Genomic DNA, 20,495 nt, shown 5'->3' on the forward strand with positions numbered 1-20,495 from the left:
CCCAGACACCTCAGCAGCTCCCTGAGATACAGACAGTGACTGCACAGAGTGGGGCCAAGAGTGGCTCCCTAAGACACAGACTGACTGCAAGAACTGGACCAAGAGGCAAAGATCTTGCCTGCACCAACTGAAGGTAGAGATGGTAGAACCCAGCGCTCATACAACAGGAAGAACTGAACATCTTAATCCAAAAAAAGCAGAAGAAAACAACCTTAAATATAACTTTATGAAGATGACAAAGACCCTTAAAGAGGAAATGTAAACGTCCCTTAAAGAAGTGGAGGAAAAGACAATGAAAAATTGAAAAAAAAATCAATAAATCTCTTAAAGAAACCCAAGAAAATGAAGGAAAAACAAACAGGGGAAGCAAACCATTCAAACAGTTCAAGACTTGAAAACTGAAATAGCGGCAGTAAAGACACAAACCAAGGGAATTCAGGAAATGGTAAATCTGGGAAAATGAACAGGAACAACAGATGTAAGCATAACAAACAGAATATAGCTGATGGAAGAGAGAATCTCAGATGTTTAAGATATGATAGAGGAAACATTCATTGGTCAAAGAAAATGTTAAAGCCAACAGATACTTAATACAAAACATCCAGGAAATCTGGAACACCATAAAAAGACAGAACCTAAGAATAATAGGGGTAGAAGAAGAAGAACTCCAGCTCAAAGTCATAGAAAATATATTTAACAAAATCTTAGAAGAACACTTTCCCAAACTTAAAAAAAGGATATGCCTATGAAGGTACAAGAAGCTTACAGAACACCAATGGACTAGACAAAAAAAAAAAAAAAAAAAGAAACCAAAAAAGTCCAATACCATATAACAATCAAAACATGAAACATACAGAATAAACAACATTAAGAGCTGCAAAGAAAAAAGGCAAAGAAACATATAAAGACAGATCTATCAGAATTACAACTGATTTCTCAATGAAAATCCTGTAAACAAGAAGGTCCTGGATAGATGTGCTACAGGCACTAAGAGAAGACAGATGCAAGCCCAGACTAATATACCCAGCAAAGTTTTTCAATCACCGTAGGCAGAGAAAACAAGATCTTCCATGACAAAACCAGATTTAAACAATACCTATTCACAAAGCCAGCCTTACAGAAAGTACTAGAAGGAAAACTTCTTCAAGGAAGCTAACTGCACCCATGAAGACAGAAGTAACAGATAATTTCATACAAGCAAAACCCAAAGTGAAACACACAAACACTACCACTGAAAAATAACAGGAATTAACAATCACTGGTCTCTATCAATGGATTCAATTCACCTATAACAGAATGGATATGAAAACAGGATCCATCCTTCTGCGGCATACAAGAAACACACCTCAACCCCAAAGACAGACACTATCTCAGAGTAAAGGGTTGATGATGTGGGACTCCCCTCTGTATGCTATAAATATGTTTTATTGTCATTGGTTAATAAAGAAGCTGTTTTTGGCCAATGGCTTAAGAGAATAAAGCCAGGCTGGAAATCCAAACAGATGTAGAGAGCAGGTGGGGTCAGTGAGGAACAATGTAGCCTCCACAGAAGACAGATGCCTCTGTTGGAGTCAGCTGAAACTTTGCCAGTAGGACATGACCTTGTAGTAACGCACAGATTAATGGAGATGCGTTAGTTTAGAATATAAGTGCTAGCTAGAAATGCACTTAGGCTATTGGTCAACCAGTATTGCAAATAATATAGTTTCTGTGTGATTATTTCAGGCAGGTCTAAGGGACTGGGAACAAACAGTCTCCTGACTACAGATTGGGGAGCCAATGTGGGGTTGACTACATCCATGTAAAACCACATAAAACAAAGGACTTCTAGACACAAAGAGAACAGAGTTAAGCACAGCTTCTTGGTAGCCGGCATTTTTTTTTAATGGGTTCTGTTTGCTGGGGGGCACTGCGGCTCCTTTAAGAGAGGTCTTCTTCAGTGATAAGAGAAACAAACAAAGGTGCAGTTATGAAACAGTGGCTTCCGGGTTCCTGGTTTATGTTGTCAGCATGAACTCTAGCTATTTCAGGAGGCCAAGCACTTAAATGGGGTCTGTGAGCAGTGTGTTACAAATTGCTTAATGATGATACAGAACTGCTGCAACCCTGGATCTGGGGCAGAGAGAATGGCTCTCAGAGCAGTGAACATGCCTCCGCCATGTTGGACTGGCTGGAGCAAGCAGACAGGATAGCTGAGTTAGTACCATGCCCGCTTGACATTTAAAAAAAAAAAGTGATCCTGGTCAGAAAATAATTACAGATATGCAATAAAGACAGATTCAGATTAAAAAAAAAAGACCTCTGAATGGGTCACATGTTGGATGAATGTACACAGGCTTGAGAGAGGAGAAAAAGAATAAAGAGACAGTAAAAGTAATTTAGAAGAGTATAGTCATAGATAAAGGAATTTAAAGATAATGAAATAAATAATAAACTTATAGAAAAATTAACAGATAAGAAAAATCAGCCACATAAAGATGGAATCTGTGTGTATTATTATATATATTATTGTATTTTCTTTTAATATTTTGACTGTGAAGGAGCTAAATACAGAGAGATATTTTATTGTATGGGATGCTAAGCTAAATCAACTTATATATTTTAAAGGTATCTTGACTTCAAAATTTGGATCTAAGGATTTGTTGCTTTGGAAAAGAGGTTCTTTCATTTCCACAGAGGATGAGAACCTCTGGATTTCTTCCAGACTAATGTGGTTTGATGGACCAAGACCATCCAAAAGGTCTCAGTGAAAATACCTTGCCCCCCAAAAATCAGGAAGCAGTTTGGAGAGAACTATGTCCAAATTGCCAAATATTGTTTATAAATGTTTGTTTACATTTAAAGGGGGATATGCTAGAGAGATGAATACTTTGCATTGGTATGGATCTTGGTTTATTGATACAAATTTAAGGTCAATTTTGTTAAATGTGTATTTCTGCTCTTGATTAAGGTATTGTGTTTGTGCAGCTCATTTAAAATGTAATGTATAATTAAGAAATAAAGGTTAATAGATAGTCATCCATAATAGTCAAGCTTGTAGTCATGTTAGATTTTCTAGATTAATAACAGAATATAGTATTTAAAATGTTTAAGAACTTAGAACTTTTCATGACAATGAGACACATCTGCTCCTTGCAGCACCAATCTACTTCAAGAGGATAATGGGCATCGAAGAGACTCTTCATGGAGTTTGTTAGCCATTTGGGTAAGAAACTGCTCTTGCCTGGACTGCTTGATGTTATGATGTATGAATTGGACATGCAGGACCCACAGAGACTGTTGAACTTGCCTAAAGGTGAGATGATCCTTCGGGGTTCCTGCTTCGTGAGTCTGCCAGGACACAGAAGAAAGTGAATGACAAAGTGCCAATATAGTCTGCTGAATACTATGGGTTTGTAGGCTGAAGATGGATGCTCCAATATTGGGTGACTGTCCAGGGAGCAAGCTGTCTCTGTCAATTCTAGAAATTTGAAAGCTGTTTACAATACAAGTCCTGTTTACTTAGGTAATATTATATCCTTCTGGAGTCTTTGATGGAGTTGAAGAAAAGATAGTTATAGACAGACAAGAATAGGAAATGTAGAATTCTCCTCTGTATGCTCTACTATGTTTTATTGCCTTTGGTTAAAACAGAAGTCGCTTTTTGCCAAAAGCTTAACAGAATATAGCCAAGCTGGAAAAGGTATATAGAGAGTCAGTGAGAAGCCATGTAGATGCTACAAAAGATGCCTCTGCCAGAGTCTCTTGAAACTTTGCTGGTAGGCCATGACCTCATGGTGATGAACAGATTAATGAAGATGGGTTACTTTAGGATATAAAAGCTAGCTAGAAATACCCTTAAGCTATTGGCCAAAGAGTACTGCAAATAATGTAGTTTCTATGTGATTATTTTGGGTCTGAGTGGCTGGGAACAAATGAACAGTCTCCAACTACAGATTGAGAAAAGATTTTCCAAACTAATGAACCTAAGAAGCAAGATATAGCTATCTTAATACATAACAAAATAGACTTCAAACTAAAATCAACCGAAAGAGATGGAGAAGGACACTTCATACTCACCATAGGAAAAGCCCATCAAGATGAAGTTTCAATCTTAAACATCTATGCCACAAATACAAGACCACCCACATTTGTAAAAGAAACATTACTAAAGCTTAAATCACACATCAAACCCTACACACTAATAGTAGGAAATTTCAACATGCCACTCTTACCAATGGACAGGTCTACCAGATAAAAGCTTAACAGAGAAAGAAGAAACTAAGAGATGTCTTGACTCAAATGGACTTAATAGACATCTATACAACATTTTACCCAAACACAAAATATACCTTCTTCTTAGCACTGCTTGGAAATTTCTCTAAACTGGCCATATGCAAGGTAACAAAACAAACCTCAACAGATACAAAAAAAATTGGAATAACTCCTGTATCTTATTGGATCATCATTGCTTAAAGTTAGAATTCAACAACAACGCGAATTACAGAAAGTCTACAAAATCATGGAAATTGAAAGTGCTCAACTGGATCACCCCTAGGTCAAGGAAGAAATAAAGAAATTAAAGACTTGTTAGAATTAAACAAAAATGAATGTACAACATACCCAAAACTATTGGACACTATGAAAGCAGTGTTAAGAGGAAAGCTCATAGTACTATGTACCTACATAAAGGAAGTGGAGAAATCTCATACTAGTGGCTTAACAGCACATCTGAAAGTCCTAGAACAAAATAAGCAGACTCACCCAGGAGAAACAGACAACTGGAAATAATCAAATTTATAATTGGAATCATTAAAATAGAAACAAAAAATACTAAGAATCAATGAAACAAAGAGCTGGTTCTTTGAGAAAATCAACAAGATAGACAAACCTTTACCCAAACTAATTAAAAGGCAGAGAGTGAACATTCAAATTAACAAAATTAGAAATGAAAAGGGGGACATAACAACAGACAAAGAGGAAATCCCGAGAATAATTAGGTCATAATTTGAAAACCTGTACTCCATAAAATTGGAAAATCTAAAAGAAATGGACAATTTTCTGGATAGGTACCACACACCAAAATTAAATCAAGATCAGCTGAACAATTTAAATAGACCTATAAACCCTAAGAAAATAGAAGCAGTCATCAAAAATCTCCCAACCAAAAAAAGCCCAGGGTCAGATGGTTTAAATGCAGAATTCTACCAGAACTTCAAAGAAGAACTAATACCTATACTCCTCAAATTGTTGCACACAATAGAAAAACAGAAGTAACATTGCCAAACGCTTTTTATGAGGCTACAGTTATCCTGATAACCAAACCATACAAAGACTCAAGAAACAGAATTACAGACCTCATGAACGTTGATGTAAAAATACTCAAAGTACTGGCAAAATGAATCCAAGAACACATCAAAAAACCCAAAATCATCCACCATGTTCAAGTAGGCTTCATCCCAGAGAAGCAGGGATGGTTCAACACACAAAAATCTATCAATGCAATCTGTCATATAAATCAACTGAAAGAAAAAATTCATATGATCATCTCATTAGGTGCTGGAAAAACATCTGACACAATCTAACACCCCTTCATAATAAAGGTCTTGGAGAGATCAGGGATACAAGGAACATACCTAAACATAATAAAAGCAAGATACAGGAAGCTGACAGCCACCATCGAATCAAATTAAATGGAGAGAAACTCAAAGCAAGTCCAATAAAATCAGGAACAAGATAAGGCTGCCCACTTTTTCCATATTTATTCAACAAAGTATTCGAAGTTCTAGCTGGAGCAATAAGACAATGAAGGAGATCAATAGGATACAAATTGGGAATGGGAAGAAAGAAGTCAAATGTTTGCTATCTGCAGATGATGTGATAGTATATATATAAGTGACCCCTAAAATTCTATGATAGAACTGCTACAGCTTATAAACACCTTCAGTTATATGGCAGGATATAATATCAACTTAAAAAATCAGTAGCTCTTCTATATACAAATGATAAAGAGGCTGAGAAAAATCAGAGAAACATCACCCTTTACAATAGCCACAAATAACAAAATATCTTGGGGTAACACTAACCAAAGAAATGGAAGACCTGTATAACAAGAACTTTAAATCTTTGAAGAAAGAAATTGAAGAAGATATCAGAAAATGGAAAGATCTCTCATGCTCTTAGATAGGTAGGATCAACATAATAAAAACAGCAACCCTATCAACATAATAAAAATGGCAATTTGCAGATTCAATGCAATCCTCATTAAAATCCCAACACAATTCTTCACAGACCTCAAAAGAAAAATACTCAACTTCATATGGAAAAACAAAAAGCTCAAGAGAGTCAAAAACAATTCTGTACAATAAAGGAACTTCCGGAGGCATCACCATTCCTGACATCAAGCTCTTTTTATAGAGCTACGGTAGTGAAAATTGCTTGGTTTTGGCATAAAAACAGACAGGTGGATCAATGGAATCAAATTAAAGACCCTGCTATCTACCCATACACCTATGAACACCTGATTTTGACAAAGAAGCTAAAATTATACAAAGGAAAAAAGAAAGCTGTGGGCGGTGGTGACACATACCATTACTCCCAGCAATTAGGACACAGAGGCAGGCGGATCTCTGTGAGTTTGAAGCCATCCTGGTCTACAAGAGATAGTTCTAGGACAGGCTCCAACACTACAGAGAAACCCTGTCTCAAAAAACAAAACAAACAAACAAACAAATAAAAGCATCTTTATCAAACAGTGTTGGCATAACTGGATGCTGACAAGTAGAAGAATGCAAATAGATCCATTTCTATCACCTTCTGCCAGGTGAGAATGCAGGAAATAGGCCCTTGGAAAATGCTAGCATCTTTATACTGAACTTCTCAGCTCTACAGCAGTGACATAATAAATTCCTGCTCATTACAAATTACCTAGTCTCCAGTACTCCGCTATAGTAGGGAAAATAGGCTCAGTCAACCAGCACTCACTTGGACTCTTTTCATTTCTCACTGTGAATATAAACTTGAAGTAGATAACTTTCCAATTCACGTGAAATTAAACATACAAACAAGAGAAGTCCATATGCACGAGAATTTTCCAAAACTAAATACTCAAGATCCATTAAGATGCCGAGGTTTAAAACGTGGCAGCATTTACTATCAACATGAAACTGAATAAGTAGCATGGATGATCAGCTAAGTAACTTCTGCAGCATGCTCTAGGCTCAGCCCTGATCAGTTAGAAATCTCTGCACAGGCTTTATTCTAATAACCTGGCCCCATCCTGCTTTTCCCAGAATCCCCCCACCCCGAGAACTATGTACAGCAGGTATATGTAAACTCTTGTGTTCCAGAACTGACTTACAGCCTATGTGGGGCAGCCTACACACCCAAAGTACTTAAATATTAATGATGCAAAGAACCACGCAGAGGACTATGGGCAATCACAAGAGAGCTGTGACAAAACCCATCTAGAGCTTCTTCACAAGATACCCAGTTACCTGCAAAACCTACTTCAGAAAAATCTAGTCAAAAGACCCAAAAATTAAAAAGAAAAAAGACTTAAATACTTCCACAAGAAATTTTAAAATTGCACAGATTATCTGGAACGATATGAACAAAAGAGGTTTTCTTCCAAAATGTGGAATGGAACCTCTGTAATTCAGCTCCACGTTCATCTACTGGAATGGATCAAACAGATTCAGCTGATCCTCAGAAGTAAATCCAAATCCAAGATTTAAAGCTGTTTAATGTCACTAATATTCTGTGAAAATTTCATGTGTGTCACTGAAGCTTCTTGCGTACTTTGGGAGACAGCACATTGTGATGGAGACAGCACTGGCAGGGCAGGAAATAAAATTATCAAAGCACTGCAGCACTAATGGCCCCACTTAAAAGCATTTTCAGTTTCCTTTGTGCTGCTCTGCACTTCCTTCAAATGACTGCGAAGCCACTGAGTTTCCAGACTCTGCAGCAGGAAGAGCTTAATGAAGGCTTCCAATGACTCACACTCTGGATCATGACTCACACTCAGGATCACAACAGTTCTGCTCTGTGCTTAGGAGGCGATCTCATGCTAAAGGCAGTTTTGTTTTCTGGAGAAATTCAATCACCTTAGTTTATTTCCCCTTTAGTACCTCTTGGAAATGCTTAGGGAACAAATAAGTTAGACACGTGTAGGCCCTCAACATTTTATCCCATGCTGTCAGTTAGCCTTTATGTAATAATGATTTTATTCAAACTGTCATCATACAAATAAAATGATTTTTACTACACATAGACGAATGGTATAAAGTAACTATTTAAATGCATTTTTCACATGTACTATCTAATTTAGACCTCACGGGCATTACTGAAGCATTACTATTAGTTCATTTTTGTAAAAGAAAAAAACTAAACTCAGGGGCATAAAGTGGTTTCTCACCCCCCTACCAAGTGGTGAAGACAGGATTGAAGATTAGGGTTTTTTTTTTTTCCTCAAAATCTCTTACAATATACTCACACTTACGGAATTTTGCCCAGTTTTTTTTTTTTTTTTTTTTTTTTTTTTTTTTTCAAGAAAGAGCTTGGGTATAGAAAGCAGCTCTGGCTGGCCTGGAACCAGTGATGCTCCTGTCTCAGCATCTTGAGTACTGGTATTGCAGGTATGCACCTAGCTTTGGGAAATGTCTCATTTCTAAACACTTAGGAGGGACCACACCCTTTCACACAGACCTACTCAGGAAGTCATTTATATGTTAATGCTTGACACTGACCTGAGTTTTCTCATTCTGTCCCTAGTTCCCAAGGAATTTCTCTACTCTTAGCTTCTTACTCTCTTCTGAACGTGCTTATTAGGGAAGACAGAGTAGCTATGAACATATGCAAGTGTGCTCGTTACAATTTAATTCATAATGCGAAGAGCATACTGATAAGATATACAGGATAACATCATGTATCTAACTACAAAGCAAGGTTATATCACACAGATTCAAGACAAAACTAAATATGTAAACAGTCTCTGAATTTTGTTTTTTATATGGAATAGTAAAACCTTTCTTGACCCATTCTAAGTTGTAAGATTCCAAAAGAACTTACTCTGTATGTTGTGAAGAACGGAAGGGGACAGAAGTTACAACTACATTTCAGACCTGCATAACGAAGATTCAGTCACATAAATACAGGGACAGGAGAATGAAGTGAAAAATAAGAAAAGCAAGCTTGTACCAGGGGCTACTTCTGTGTCCCTGTGCTGGCACAGGTAGGTTTGGGCTGCAGTTTGGCGCCATCTGATGGCAACTGTCTATCACAGTGTTAATATCTAGGGAATCAACCTTACAAATGAAGCACCTACGTCCAATCCCAAATTTTCTGGTTTGGTGTTATGACAGTTAATTTTAATTGTCGACTCGACAAAGCCTAGAATCACTTGGGAAAAGTCTCCATGAGGGGTTTTCTAGATCAGGTTGGACAGTGTGGGGTTGTCCTGATTGCCTTCACTGATGTGGGAAACCCAGCAGAAAGGGAGGCAGGTTCCTTGGTGTAGGGCCCTGTACTATTTAGTGGAGGAAGAAGGCTAAGCACTAAACAGGCAGACCTTTATTCTCTTCAAGCTCTCAACTCTGGATGTGAGCACTTGCCTATGGTCTTTGCTTTGACTTCCCAACACGATGGACTTGTGAGCAGAAAGGAAGCTTGAAATGGATGGTACCCATTGTGAACATGGGTCCAGAATAGAACTGGGGAGAAACAAGGCTGCTTCCAGCTTTCCTGCCTCAAGAAATGGCTGTTGCCCATTTTCCGGCACAACTCCGCCATACTACTTGGAGAGGGAGTTTACACATCTAAACTTACGCTATGATAGGATGTATTTTAAAGGATTCTCTTTGTTCTTGTTTTGTTTTTAAGATGGACAACTGAGAAACTGGGAAACTGTCACAATGATTACACAGCAAAGTATAAGCAGTAATGTGGATTGCTTAGGTATACCCATGCACTGTATTGTAGAATGATGCCATACATTTTAAGGTTAGGTGAACAAACACCTTCAAAATGCATAACAGAAATGAACTGAGACACAAAATTAAATAGTACTTATTTATAAAAAGAAATATTATCCATGCCACGGCGCTCTCATGCATAGACCTTCCTGCTGGTGAGGCGAGACTCTTAATCTCACTGCTCTACTTGTAGACCCCACGGATCCTGCCACTGAAACCAAATCCACCGCGTGTCTCTGTGAAGGCTTTTCTTCTACTTTTCTAATGGCTTAACAATTACAATTTGCATTCTTAGCTTCTTCTTACCCCTTAACCCACCAGGCCTTTGTCAGGTCCACCTGCTAAACACTGTCAATCTGGACTGGGTGATACTTTGGTTGGTAAAGCGTTTGCCTTGGAAGCATGAAGACAGGAGGGAAAGGACGGAAGGAGAAAGTGAGGGAAGAGAGGGGGATGGAGGGCAGGAGGAGTTAATATATGAAGATAACTGCCATTGAAATAAGAGGCATTTATTTAATCTTTTAAAATTATTATTAATTTATTTACACCCTGACCACAGCCCCCTTCCCTCATTTCCTCCCAGTTTTTCTTCTAATGCCACCAATTACTAGAGGAACCTAGTATGTAACTATTTAAAAGTTACTGCCTGAATAAAAAATATTCCCCAGTGTTATCTAATAGAACGTCTTTCAGGACCAGTGGTTAAATAATATATAGAGAGATATACACATTACTATTCCAGTTTTTACAAGTATCTGATATGAGATTCCCCAGTGTATGCTGTGAATATGTTTTAGTATCATTGGTTAATAGAGAAGCTACTTTGGCCTGTGGAAGGGCAGAAAAGAGCAAGGTGGGAAAACTAAGCTGAATGCTGGGGAAAAGAAGGTGGAGTCAGACAGACACCATGTAGCCACTGAAGGAGACAGATGCCAGAACCTTAACTGGTAAGCCACAGCCTTGTGCTAATATACAGAATAATGGAAATGAGTTAAGACATAAGAGCTAGCTAGCAATATGCTTAAATGATTGGCTGAGCAGTGTTATAATTAATACAGTTTCTGTATGATTATTTCGGATCTGGGCAGCTGGGAAATGAACAAGCGGCCTCTATCTACAAGTATCCAAGAGAAATGGTTGGTAAAACTATTGCTATCTTAGTTCCTTCTACATTTTCTCATATTCCTGTCTTCAGTCTGAACGGAGGACAGGAAACAGATTATTACCAGAGTAAGAAGACCTAAAGTGTGATGAGCACTGCTGCAATTAGCTACCAAGTTTATAATCTTAACATTCCCACTTATATTTACACCTATAAAGTCTCAGAAACGGCATTTAAGTTCACAAAATTACTAGGATTGCCAAAGAAAAATATTATAACTTGCTCAATCACATTCTTCTTTACCTGTTTTCTCGTTCATACATTTCCCTAGAGGCATTTCGAAGCTGCTCAATTTCCAGATTAGTTTTCAATTTGATTTGTTCCAGTTCATCATGTAGTTTATTTTCATATTCTGTTTTATAATGGTCTCTGCAAAGACAAAAGAAATAGTCATGGTTTTCCTTCATGAAAAAAAAACAAACTATTGTTTTTTAGGTAATATTTTAATCTTATATGAAATATGTTAGAAAACTTAGCCATTTTAGAAGTGCTTTAGAAACCCTAAAAGCACGGTTCCCAACTAGTGCCAGACTTGTACCACAGCACGACTACCCCACTGCGGCAGACACAGTAACTATGTTGGGCGATTCCCTTCTGTGCCCTTCCTAATGCACAGGCTGAGGCCGGAAGACTGTGTAATGTACTCAGATGCTGTATGTTCAGACACAAAGAAAAAAATGTAATACAAGATCATCCCTGACTTTATAAAACATTTCCTTCTCAGCACAGCAAACAGAGTCACATACGAATTCTTCTTTAGAGTCAAAGTATTACATAGGACATTAGTAGCAAGCAGACCACAAGCCAATAAAAATAAACAGGCCAGGGGAAGTCCGAAATGCTGAACTGTTTATGGCAAAATTTTAACTTAAAAAGTTTCCACTTTTTTTTTTATTTTATGTGTATGGATGTTCTGCCTGTATATATGTGCACCGTGTACAAGCAGTACTCATGAAGGCCAGAAACAGGTGTTAGATTCCTGGAGACTGGATTTACAGATGGTGACGCCTCCACGCGTGAGTCCCAATGTAGGTGCTGGAAATTGAACCCAGGTTCTCTGGAAGACCAGCGAGTGCTCTGTAGAAGGTTTTTCGTTTGGGCCACCAACCAGCTCCCAAATCATGAAACAGAGACTACTTCTTTCTATGACTCCCCCCGCCCCCCCCCCCCAAACAGGCTTTCCCTGTGTAATAGTCCTAGCTGTCCTGGAACTAGCTCTTGTAGACCAGGCTGACCTCAAACTCACAGGGATTCACCTGCCTCTGGGAGTACTGGAATTAAAGGCATGCATTAAAGGCATGCACCACCACTGCCTGGCCGAAACAGAGACTTATTAGTTATGAATGCTTGGCCTTAGTTTAGCTTAGCTCTGGGTAGCTCTTTTAACTTAACCTGTTTCTCTTTATCTACTTTTTGCCTCAGGGATTTTTATCTTTTTTTTCCCTGCATATCTTACTTTCACTGCCTCTTGTGTTGGGGACTGGCTGCCTGGCTTCTGGCCCCAGGGGTCTGCCTTTCTTTCTCCCTCGTTCTCGTCTCCTTCTCTCCATCCTTTTGAGCCTAGATTTCTCCTCCTATTTATGATCTCTGCCTGCCAGCCCCACAATGGCTTTCTCTGCCTACCTATTGGCTGCTTAGCTCTTTATTAGACCAATCAGACGCCTTAGGCAGACAAGGTGAAACAAATGTAACACATCTTTACATCATTAAACAAATGCAGTATAAACAAAGGTAACACACCTTAACACAGTTAAAGCAATATTCCGCAGCATAAACAAATGTAACCCATCTTTACCTAAATACTCCACAACAGTGTTCTTAACTGCTGCATCATCTCTCTAGAACCAAATTTTAACTTTTTTTAGTTTTTGTCTGCTGATAAATATAAAAAAAAGCCAAAGGATTACGAGAGATATTAGTATAAAGAACTCTATAGCTTATACATATTTAGTAAAAGAGAGAAGGTAAACTTGAGATGCAGGCAGTAAGGCCTGTGATTTGAAAACTATATAAGTACCTTCTCATTTTTCTCTTATATTTCAATCAGAAATCCAAGCATACTTAGTTTTTCTTCAAAATGGTATTTCTATAAATAAACCTCCACACATGCCCACCCACTCCACATGCCATACACACAGTAATAAAATAAAATAAAATAAAAAAGGGTGGTATATTTTGTTTATTAAAATTGAGAAAGAAATTATAGCATATAAATGATATAAAACTGGAGATTATGTCAAGTGATACAAAAGCCAGATTCAAAAAGCAAATGTTTTCTCACACAGCATCTATGTTAGGAAACTGTCTCGAGGGGTGAAAGTGGGGTCATTTGGAGTGAGAGGGAGGAGCCACAGAGAGCGCAGGACATGATGCACACTAGCGCAGGACATGATGCACACGAGCGCAGGACATGATGCACACGAGCGCAGGACATGATGCACGCACAGGAAAGTACTATAAAAAGCCCATAATTTTTATAATAATAAATATATGCTAATTGTTATTTTTTAACTAAAAGAAGAAAAATAGGCCTTTGTGTTTACTGGAAAACCACAATTATCTCTAACAGATCAACTAGGAAAGAAAACCTAGAAAGGAGACAAAAATAAAAAGGACCTATAGACCTCAAACCGCTCAAGTTCCCAACACCAGTCGCCTCCCACCCACCGAGTGCTCACTTCCGTCTATACAAGAAAAGGAGCGGCCCTTGCCTGGATGACACGTATCTCTCGTACATGTCTTCTCTGGCCTTCTTGCTCTCCTCCAGCTGCACCTGCAGCCTCTCCAGGCGATCCTCCTCGTGCGCACAGCGCACGCTGAGCTCCATGTTTTGGCGATTGAGGTACTCTTTATCCTTCTGCAGGAGCGTGACTGTCTGTTGCAAGGTGGTTACCTATAGAAATTCAGAGACATGTCCAGAGCGAGCTGTCACTTCTCAAGGTGGACTTTCCCTGTGTGTATCACATAAAAATTCTCTTTAAAAAGTGATAAACTGAGCCGGGCGGTGGTGGCACACGCCTTTAATCCCAGCACTCTGGAGGCAGAGGCAGGCGGATCTCTGTGAGTTCGAGACCAGCCTGGTCTACAAGAGCTAGTTCCAGGACAGGCTCTAAAGCTGCAGAGAAACCCTGTCTCGAAAAACCAAAATAAATAAATAAATAAATAAAATAAAAATAAAAAGTGATAAACTTGCTTATGCAAAATTGCCTATAATGGTATAGTATTTGTGTTTTAATAAATAGAGCTTGCCTGAAGATCAGAATGCAAAGCAGCCACACCAGTTAGCTATACAGGTCAGGCAGTGGCTACACACACCTTTAATCCCAGCAGCCACACCAGTTAGCCATACAGTGTAGACGGTGATGCACACCTTTAATCCCAATGCTAGAGAGGAATTTAAGACAGAAGGAGACAGGTCTCAGTCAGTCTCAGTCTGAGTACTCTTAGAGGCAGGAGGTAGAGGTAAGAGCCAGTGGCTGGCTGCTTTGGTTTCCTGATCTTAAGCTTGAACCCCAATATCCATCTCTGGGTTTTTATTATTCATGCTATAATTGCCTGCTAAGCCTTTCTCTCTCTTTTCCTGGCAACTGCATAAAAAGGAGAAAAATATGATTTTCCCATAATTTTATCCTGGGCTATTTGTCCATTAATATATAATAAACACGAGTGAGTTGACTGGGAGCTTACCTCTTTTGATAATTCACTTCTTTCTTTAGCCTGAGCTATGTGAGAGGCTTCAAGTATTTCATGTTTTCTCCGAACTTCGAGTACTTCCTGTTCAAGAGCATCGCGTTCACTATAAAAACAAAATCAAATACACATGGAAATACAGAAACCTCTTTCACAGCTGAAAGGGGTTGAGTGGCAAGAAGCTGACCAGAACAGTGGGGCTTTTGTGTATCTACTTTTCAAATTCAGAAGGTTCAAGACCTTGTTCAGATAAGTAACTATGAACATTAGTGTTACATAAATATATAAAGTACACTAAGCAGTAAATTACAAAACTCTTTCTACGGTACAAATTCATTCTCCCCAGCTCTATTTTTGTTTTGCGGTTGCTGCTGCTGTTTGGGACATAATCTCACCTAACCCGCGCGCCAAGAACTCACAGCATCTCTGTCTGGTTTCCCCACCAGGTGATCACAAACATCCACCTTAGGGCGTCACTCTTTGCTTGAAGTCAAAGATTTTAAATGAAATATAGATTCAGGCTTTATTAAGGTAAAAAATCTATCATAACTTCAAATAACATTGCCCAGCAATACATAGGCAGGCATTCAGGGCACTGTTCCAGTTACATGTGCTATGATTTAGCCAGACATTTTAGATTTCTCCATCAGACTAGCTCTCTCCCACCAAGACCTGGGCCAAATCCTCCAACAGGCATCTATTTTTTTTCAAGACAGGGCTTATCTGTGTAGCTTTGGAGATTGTCCTGGAACTTTGGACCAGGCTGGCCTTGAACTCACAGAGATCCGCCTGCCTCTGCCTCCTGAGTGCTGGGATTGAAGGTGTGCGCCACCACTGCCCAGCTTCAACTGGCATCTCTAAAACTGAGCAGAGAAATACATTTGCTTCTATCTCCTCCCCCCAAGTCAGAACAGCTTGGGACTTCACTCCATGGACTCCCGGACTGCACAGGAGAACTGTTTTCTTTCCACTGCTTTTCAGTGCCACGAGATGAAAGGCGCATCCTATTCTCTGACATACTTCACTCGAGGCTGCAGATTCTATTGATGATTCAGGATAAAGTATGATTAATGAGGCTATAGAGCAGCCACCCTGATACAGAGATACATTTATTAGTTGAGATGGTACTGTTCAGATCTTCTTTCCCCACTTAGTACTACTAAGCCCCTGTAGACAGAGTCTTTTTCTATCAATGGGCTATAACTCATAATCGTCAGCATTAATTTCTATATAGGTTGTACTATATTTAGTTGCTGGGAGGATTTTTAGTTGACTATTGTGGTGTTAACTGGAACTAAAAGCATCAATATAATTTTATCCAGTGTGTCCTGCTTTTCTGTCTTCCCTCTCTCCTGTCCCTGTCAAGGAACAATGGCTAATATAGCAATGATCACAGCCCAAATATTAATTTTGAAATAGCACTTTCTGTCCCTTGAAGTCGGAACTCTAAAGAAAGGGTCCAGGGGACTTCGTGTCATGCCAGGAGCTGGAGAGCTGTTGCAGCGAAAGTGGCTCCAATCGAAGTTTATGTAGAAATAAATTATTCAGAAACATTTGAATCCTAGAGATGATGTAATAGCTATATACCCATTAATTTAATGTATTTGTGAGAACTTATCAAGGGGCATATCCCCAGGTTACCTTATATTTCCATGGCTTAGCCTTCTCTTTTTATTCTGTGTAGTGCTGGCAACTGAACCCAGGGTCGTGATGGTCTCCCAGTGAGCAACACACAGTAAGTACCAGGCTGGGAGGAGTCAGGATTTTTGTCAGAGTCCATGCAGTATTCAGGAACTCATCATCCTACTTCCAACTTCAGCCTCTCCAATGCCAGCTGGGACTGCAGGTCTGCGGCCACCATACACAGCTTGTCTCTCTCTCTATTTTTCTAACTTATTCATGAACCAAGGATTCAGTTGGAACCCCCCCCCTTTTTCTACTGTCCTATTTTGAACATATGGAAGTGCTTATACTTTTTAATCAAGGTTATATTTTTTCTTTTAGTTCTTTTATTATAAAAATAAAAATAGAAAATAGAAAATACTATAATGAACATCCATGATTCTATCAAGCAACCTTGATAATTATCAACTATAACTTGTCTTGTTTCATTTGCTGATTAATCAGGGAGTTCTAGATTATTTTGATGATTATAATTTTTCTCATTTTATTTACTATTTCTGTAGATTTAGAGAGGAAAATGACATCAAAATATTAATTATAAGTATCACCTTACATCTCATTTTATTTTATTCATTTATTATTAAATTTATTTAAACATTCTTTTCTCGTTTTACATAACTATCCCAGTTCCTACTCCCTTCCCTTCCCTTCCCTTCCCTTCCCTTCCTCCTTCTCTCCCAACCTTCCCCCTACCTTCCCCCAACCCCAGTCCCCCATCCACTTCCTGGAGAGGGTAAGGCTTCTTCCCAAGGGGAGTCAATGAAGTGTGACACATCACTTTGACACAGGACTAAGGCCCTTCTTCCTATATCTCAGCTGAGCAAGGTATCCTTCCAAAAAGAATGGGTTCCAAAATCTCAGTTCAAGCACTAGGGATAAATCCTGGTCCCACTTCTTGGCGAACAGTTGGAGGGAAAGGAGGTTCAGAGGGAGTGGAAGGGGACAATAGAGTGTGGTAAGGGATGCATATGATCAAAATATGTTTTATATGTGTGTGTGTGTGTGTGTGTATGAAAATGTCATAATGAAACCCATCATTATGTATTAATATATGCTAATAAAAACTTAATTAATAAAGTATTTTTGTTGGGTGGCACATGCCTTTAATCCCAGCACTCAGGAGGCAAAGGCAGGCAGATAGATCTCTGTAAGTTCAAGTACAGCCTGATCTACAAGAGCTAGTTCCAGGGCAGGATCCAAAGCTACAGAGAAACCCTGTCTTGAAAAACAAAACAAAACACAAGTGAATAAATAAGTAAATAAAATGTTTCTTTCAAAATTCAGCTTTACTCAGGCGCTCACTGAATATAGCTCTCATAGATTTCAAGATCAAATATTTACCCTGTTAGGGAATAAAAATAAATACTATTACATACCACATACCAGTCAAAGCAGGAATAGAAATACCAATATATTTCCTAAATTTTTGTAAATTCACTTACAACATTCTAAGATTCATTGACACTACCAAATTTCAAGAGTCCTAGCTATAGCAGATATAATAAATGAACAGGTAAAAGGAACCCACCCTATCTGCAAGGATACAGTACTTACTCTAAAATGTGACAATAGTCCTATAGTTAATCTTTTTTGTTGTTGTTTTGTTTTTTAGAGACAGTTTCTCTGTGAACTGGCTATCTGTGAACTCAACTGTGTAGAACAGGCTGACCTTGGAGATGTGCCCGTGAGTGCTGGGATTAAAGGCGTGCACCACTACCACTTGGTCTCCTTTGGCTAATCTATACGACAAAACTCAGGTTTAAATGAGATTTACCAGGGGACACATCAGAGCTCATTAAATACAAAACATTGGAGAGGTCCATTCTAGGTAGAGGGAGATTTCCCCAGGTGCTCGGCAGCAGTATGCTCGGAGAGCGCTCTTACCATGTGTTGTTTCTAAGAGTGAAAAGGAGCAGCTAAAAATCACTGGAGAAAATTTAAACACTTAAGCTGACATTACAAGAAATTCGTCAGATAACACCTGGCACATATTCATGAGGCATTTAACAGAGTTTCTATTATCTTCTCTTACATCTTAAAGGGTGGTGGCAACTTCTATAAAACTAAAGGACACCAATATAAAACCGCAGCTCATGTCCACCAGTGGAGAAAGAGCTCTGTGGGGGATACAAACTGAGGCGACTGTGGTGAGCACTAAAGTGAAACCCATGGCCACCTGACCTCTTGACTCTGTCATAGTTCTCTTGACGGTAGTCGCCTTGCTGAACTAACTGTTTGGTGTCTGCCAATTCCAAGGCCAGGCGCTGACATCGGATTTGAAGTTCCGAGTTGTTTCTTCGATCTTCCTCATATGTCTATAAATCAAAGAAAGAATTACACATTTCAAAGTGAACATAGTAGACCAAATTCTGTATTGAATTTTTCTGCTAAGCTATGAAATTACCTTATAACTAAACTAAAACATGTCCAAATTACTTATTTATAATTGTTACTCAAAGATAGGTCATCTTGAATTTATAAGATTATTTGTACAATAAATCCAAAACTAATTATTGCCATGGACTGGTTTGGCTAGATACTGTACATGCAGAGATGAGTACCACAATTTATTCCCTCTGGAAAACAAAATACAACACTGAAATAGTAGGCTCCAAATTTCCATCAAGAGCTGTTTGAAAGGCACAATTGTGGGAAATCTGAAAACAGTGTTTTGTTTGGTTGGACATCATGGCCTCCTACACTGGAGTTCCTCGTGAGAATGGAATGCTACTGAGCTCATTATAAGCTTTAGTTGAGGATGCTCTGTACTTCCCAGGGGATCATCCTGTACGCCATTTAATACCTATATCCTAAAAGAAGATTCAGTTCTGCCAAAGAATGTTTCATCCTTCTAAACACTATCAATCATATAGCTGTCTTGGGAGAGGGTACACTTCTGTGATTCAGGAAGGCGGCTTCCAAACTTTAGTTCTGACAAGTGAGTAACTTAAAATATAACATTTGTCTAAACATCAGTGTTTACCTCATGGAATTCTTATAAAGTTTATATCAAACAATACACGTCAAGTGCTTACAGAATTCACAACACATAATGAATGCTCATTAACTATACATTTATATGTTTATACTGCTTCCTCTTGGCTTTGACTTCCTGAAGGATCACAGACAAATCTCTAGTTTCTAACTGCACAGAGACTATGACATAATCCAGAGGAGCATAAACATGAGGAACAAACATTTAAAGGATTGGTAAAAAGATAACACGTCTGAGGGACCTGCAGGAATATCAAAGAAGCAAAGGGATAGCAGATGTGAGTCAGAACCAACAGAAATGTCACTCTAAGGAGATAAGCAGTAAATAGGCTAGAACTGAGGAAAAAAGCAGCAAAATTCTGTAAGGACTCAGTGGTAGGGACAGAAGATGGAGAAGTGGACACTGAAACAAACGTATCTGAGTGCTTATTATGTCACTATTACTTTTATTATTATTATTATTGGTTTTGAGACAGGGTTTCATTATATAGTCATGATTGGCCTGGAATATGCTATGTAGATCAGACTAGCCTCTTTTTAGCTTCTGACTGCTAGGATTAAAGTTATACACCACCATCACCAGCAGTATTATTAAGACATCATCACCACCACCATCATCATTATTATTCTAAGACAGGTTCTCATGTATAATCCCCATTGCTGGCTTTGAACTCAGTATTTTACTAAGGGTGAACTTAGACTTCCCAATACCCACATATGACTTTGAGCTCCTTAAAGACCTCTTATCTCTATAGACACAGTAACCCTAGTTATTACTCTAGAAATACTTGAAGAGTAAACTAATTATAAAAGATGGAGTCTACAGTCTTAGCATTAAAACAGGCAGCAGCACATTGACAAATTTATTTCAAAATTAATGTGCCTAACAAATACTAGTTTTCCAGCCAAATTTAAAGATCAAATATTACCTCTTAAGCAATAATATTATATGAAACATATATGGTGTGTGTGTGTGTGTGTCTTAGAGAGGCAGTATGCAGGAAATTTCTATT

The 20,495-nt window shown here is 38.6% G+C and overlaps 1 protein-coding gene across 2 annotated transcripts in view; it reads right to left on the reverse strand.

The window, feature by feature from the left end:
* Pibf1 (progesterone immunomodulatory binding factor 1) overlaps positions 1-20,495 on the reverse strand; it is a 159,334-nt gene that overhangs the window by 113,973 nt on the left and 24,866 nt on the right. For both annotated transcript variants that reach the window (XM_038310669.1, XM_038310670.1), the window contains exons 6-9: positions 18,670-18,803; positions 14,803-14,911; positions 13,827-14,008; positions 11,359-11,484 (exon numbers count right to left, since the gene is read on the reverse strand). In XM_038310669.1, the coding sequence (XP_038166597.1) occupies positions 11,359-11,484; positions 13,827-14,008; positions 14,803-14,911; positions 18,670-18,803 (551 nt within the window). The remainder of the gene's footprint in view (positions 1-11,358; positions 11,485-13,826; positions 14,009-14,802; positions 14,912-18,669; positions 18,804-20,495) is intronic.

Source organism: Arvicola amphibius, chromosome 13, assembly GCF_903992535.2.
Source record: "Arvicola amphibius chromosome 13, mArvAmp1.2, whole genome shotgun sequence".
In the NCBI taxonomy this organism is placed as follows: Eukaryota; Metazoa; Chordata; class Mammalia; order Rodentia; family Cricetidae; genus Arvicola; species Arvicola amphibius.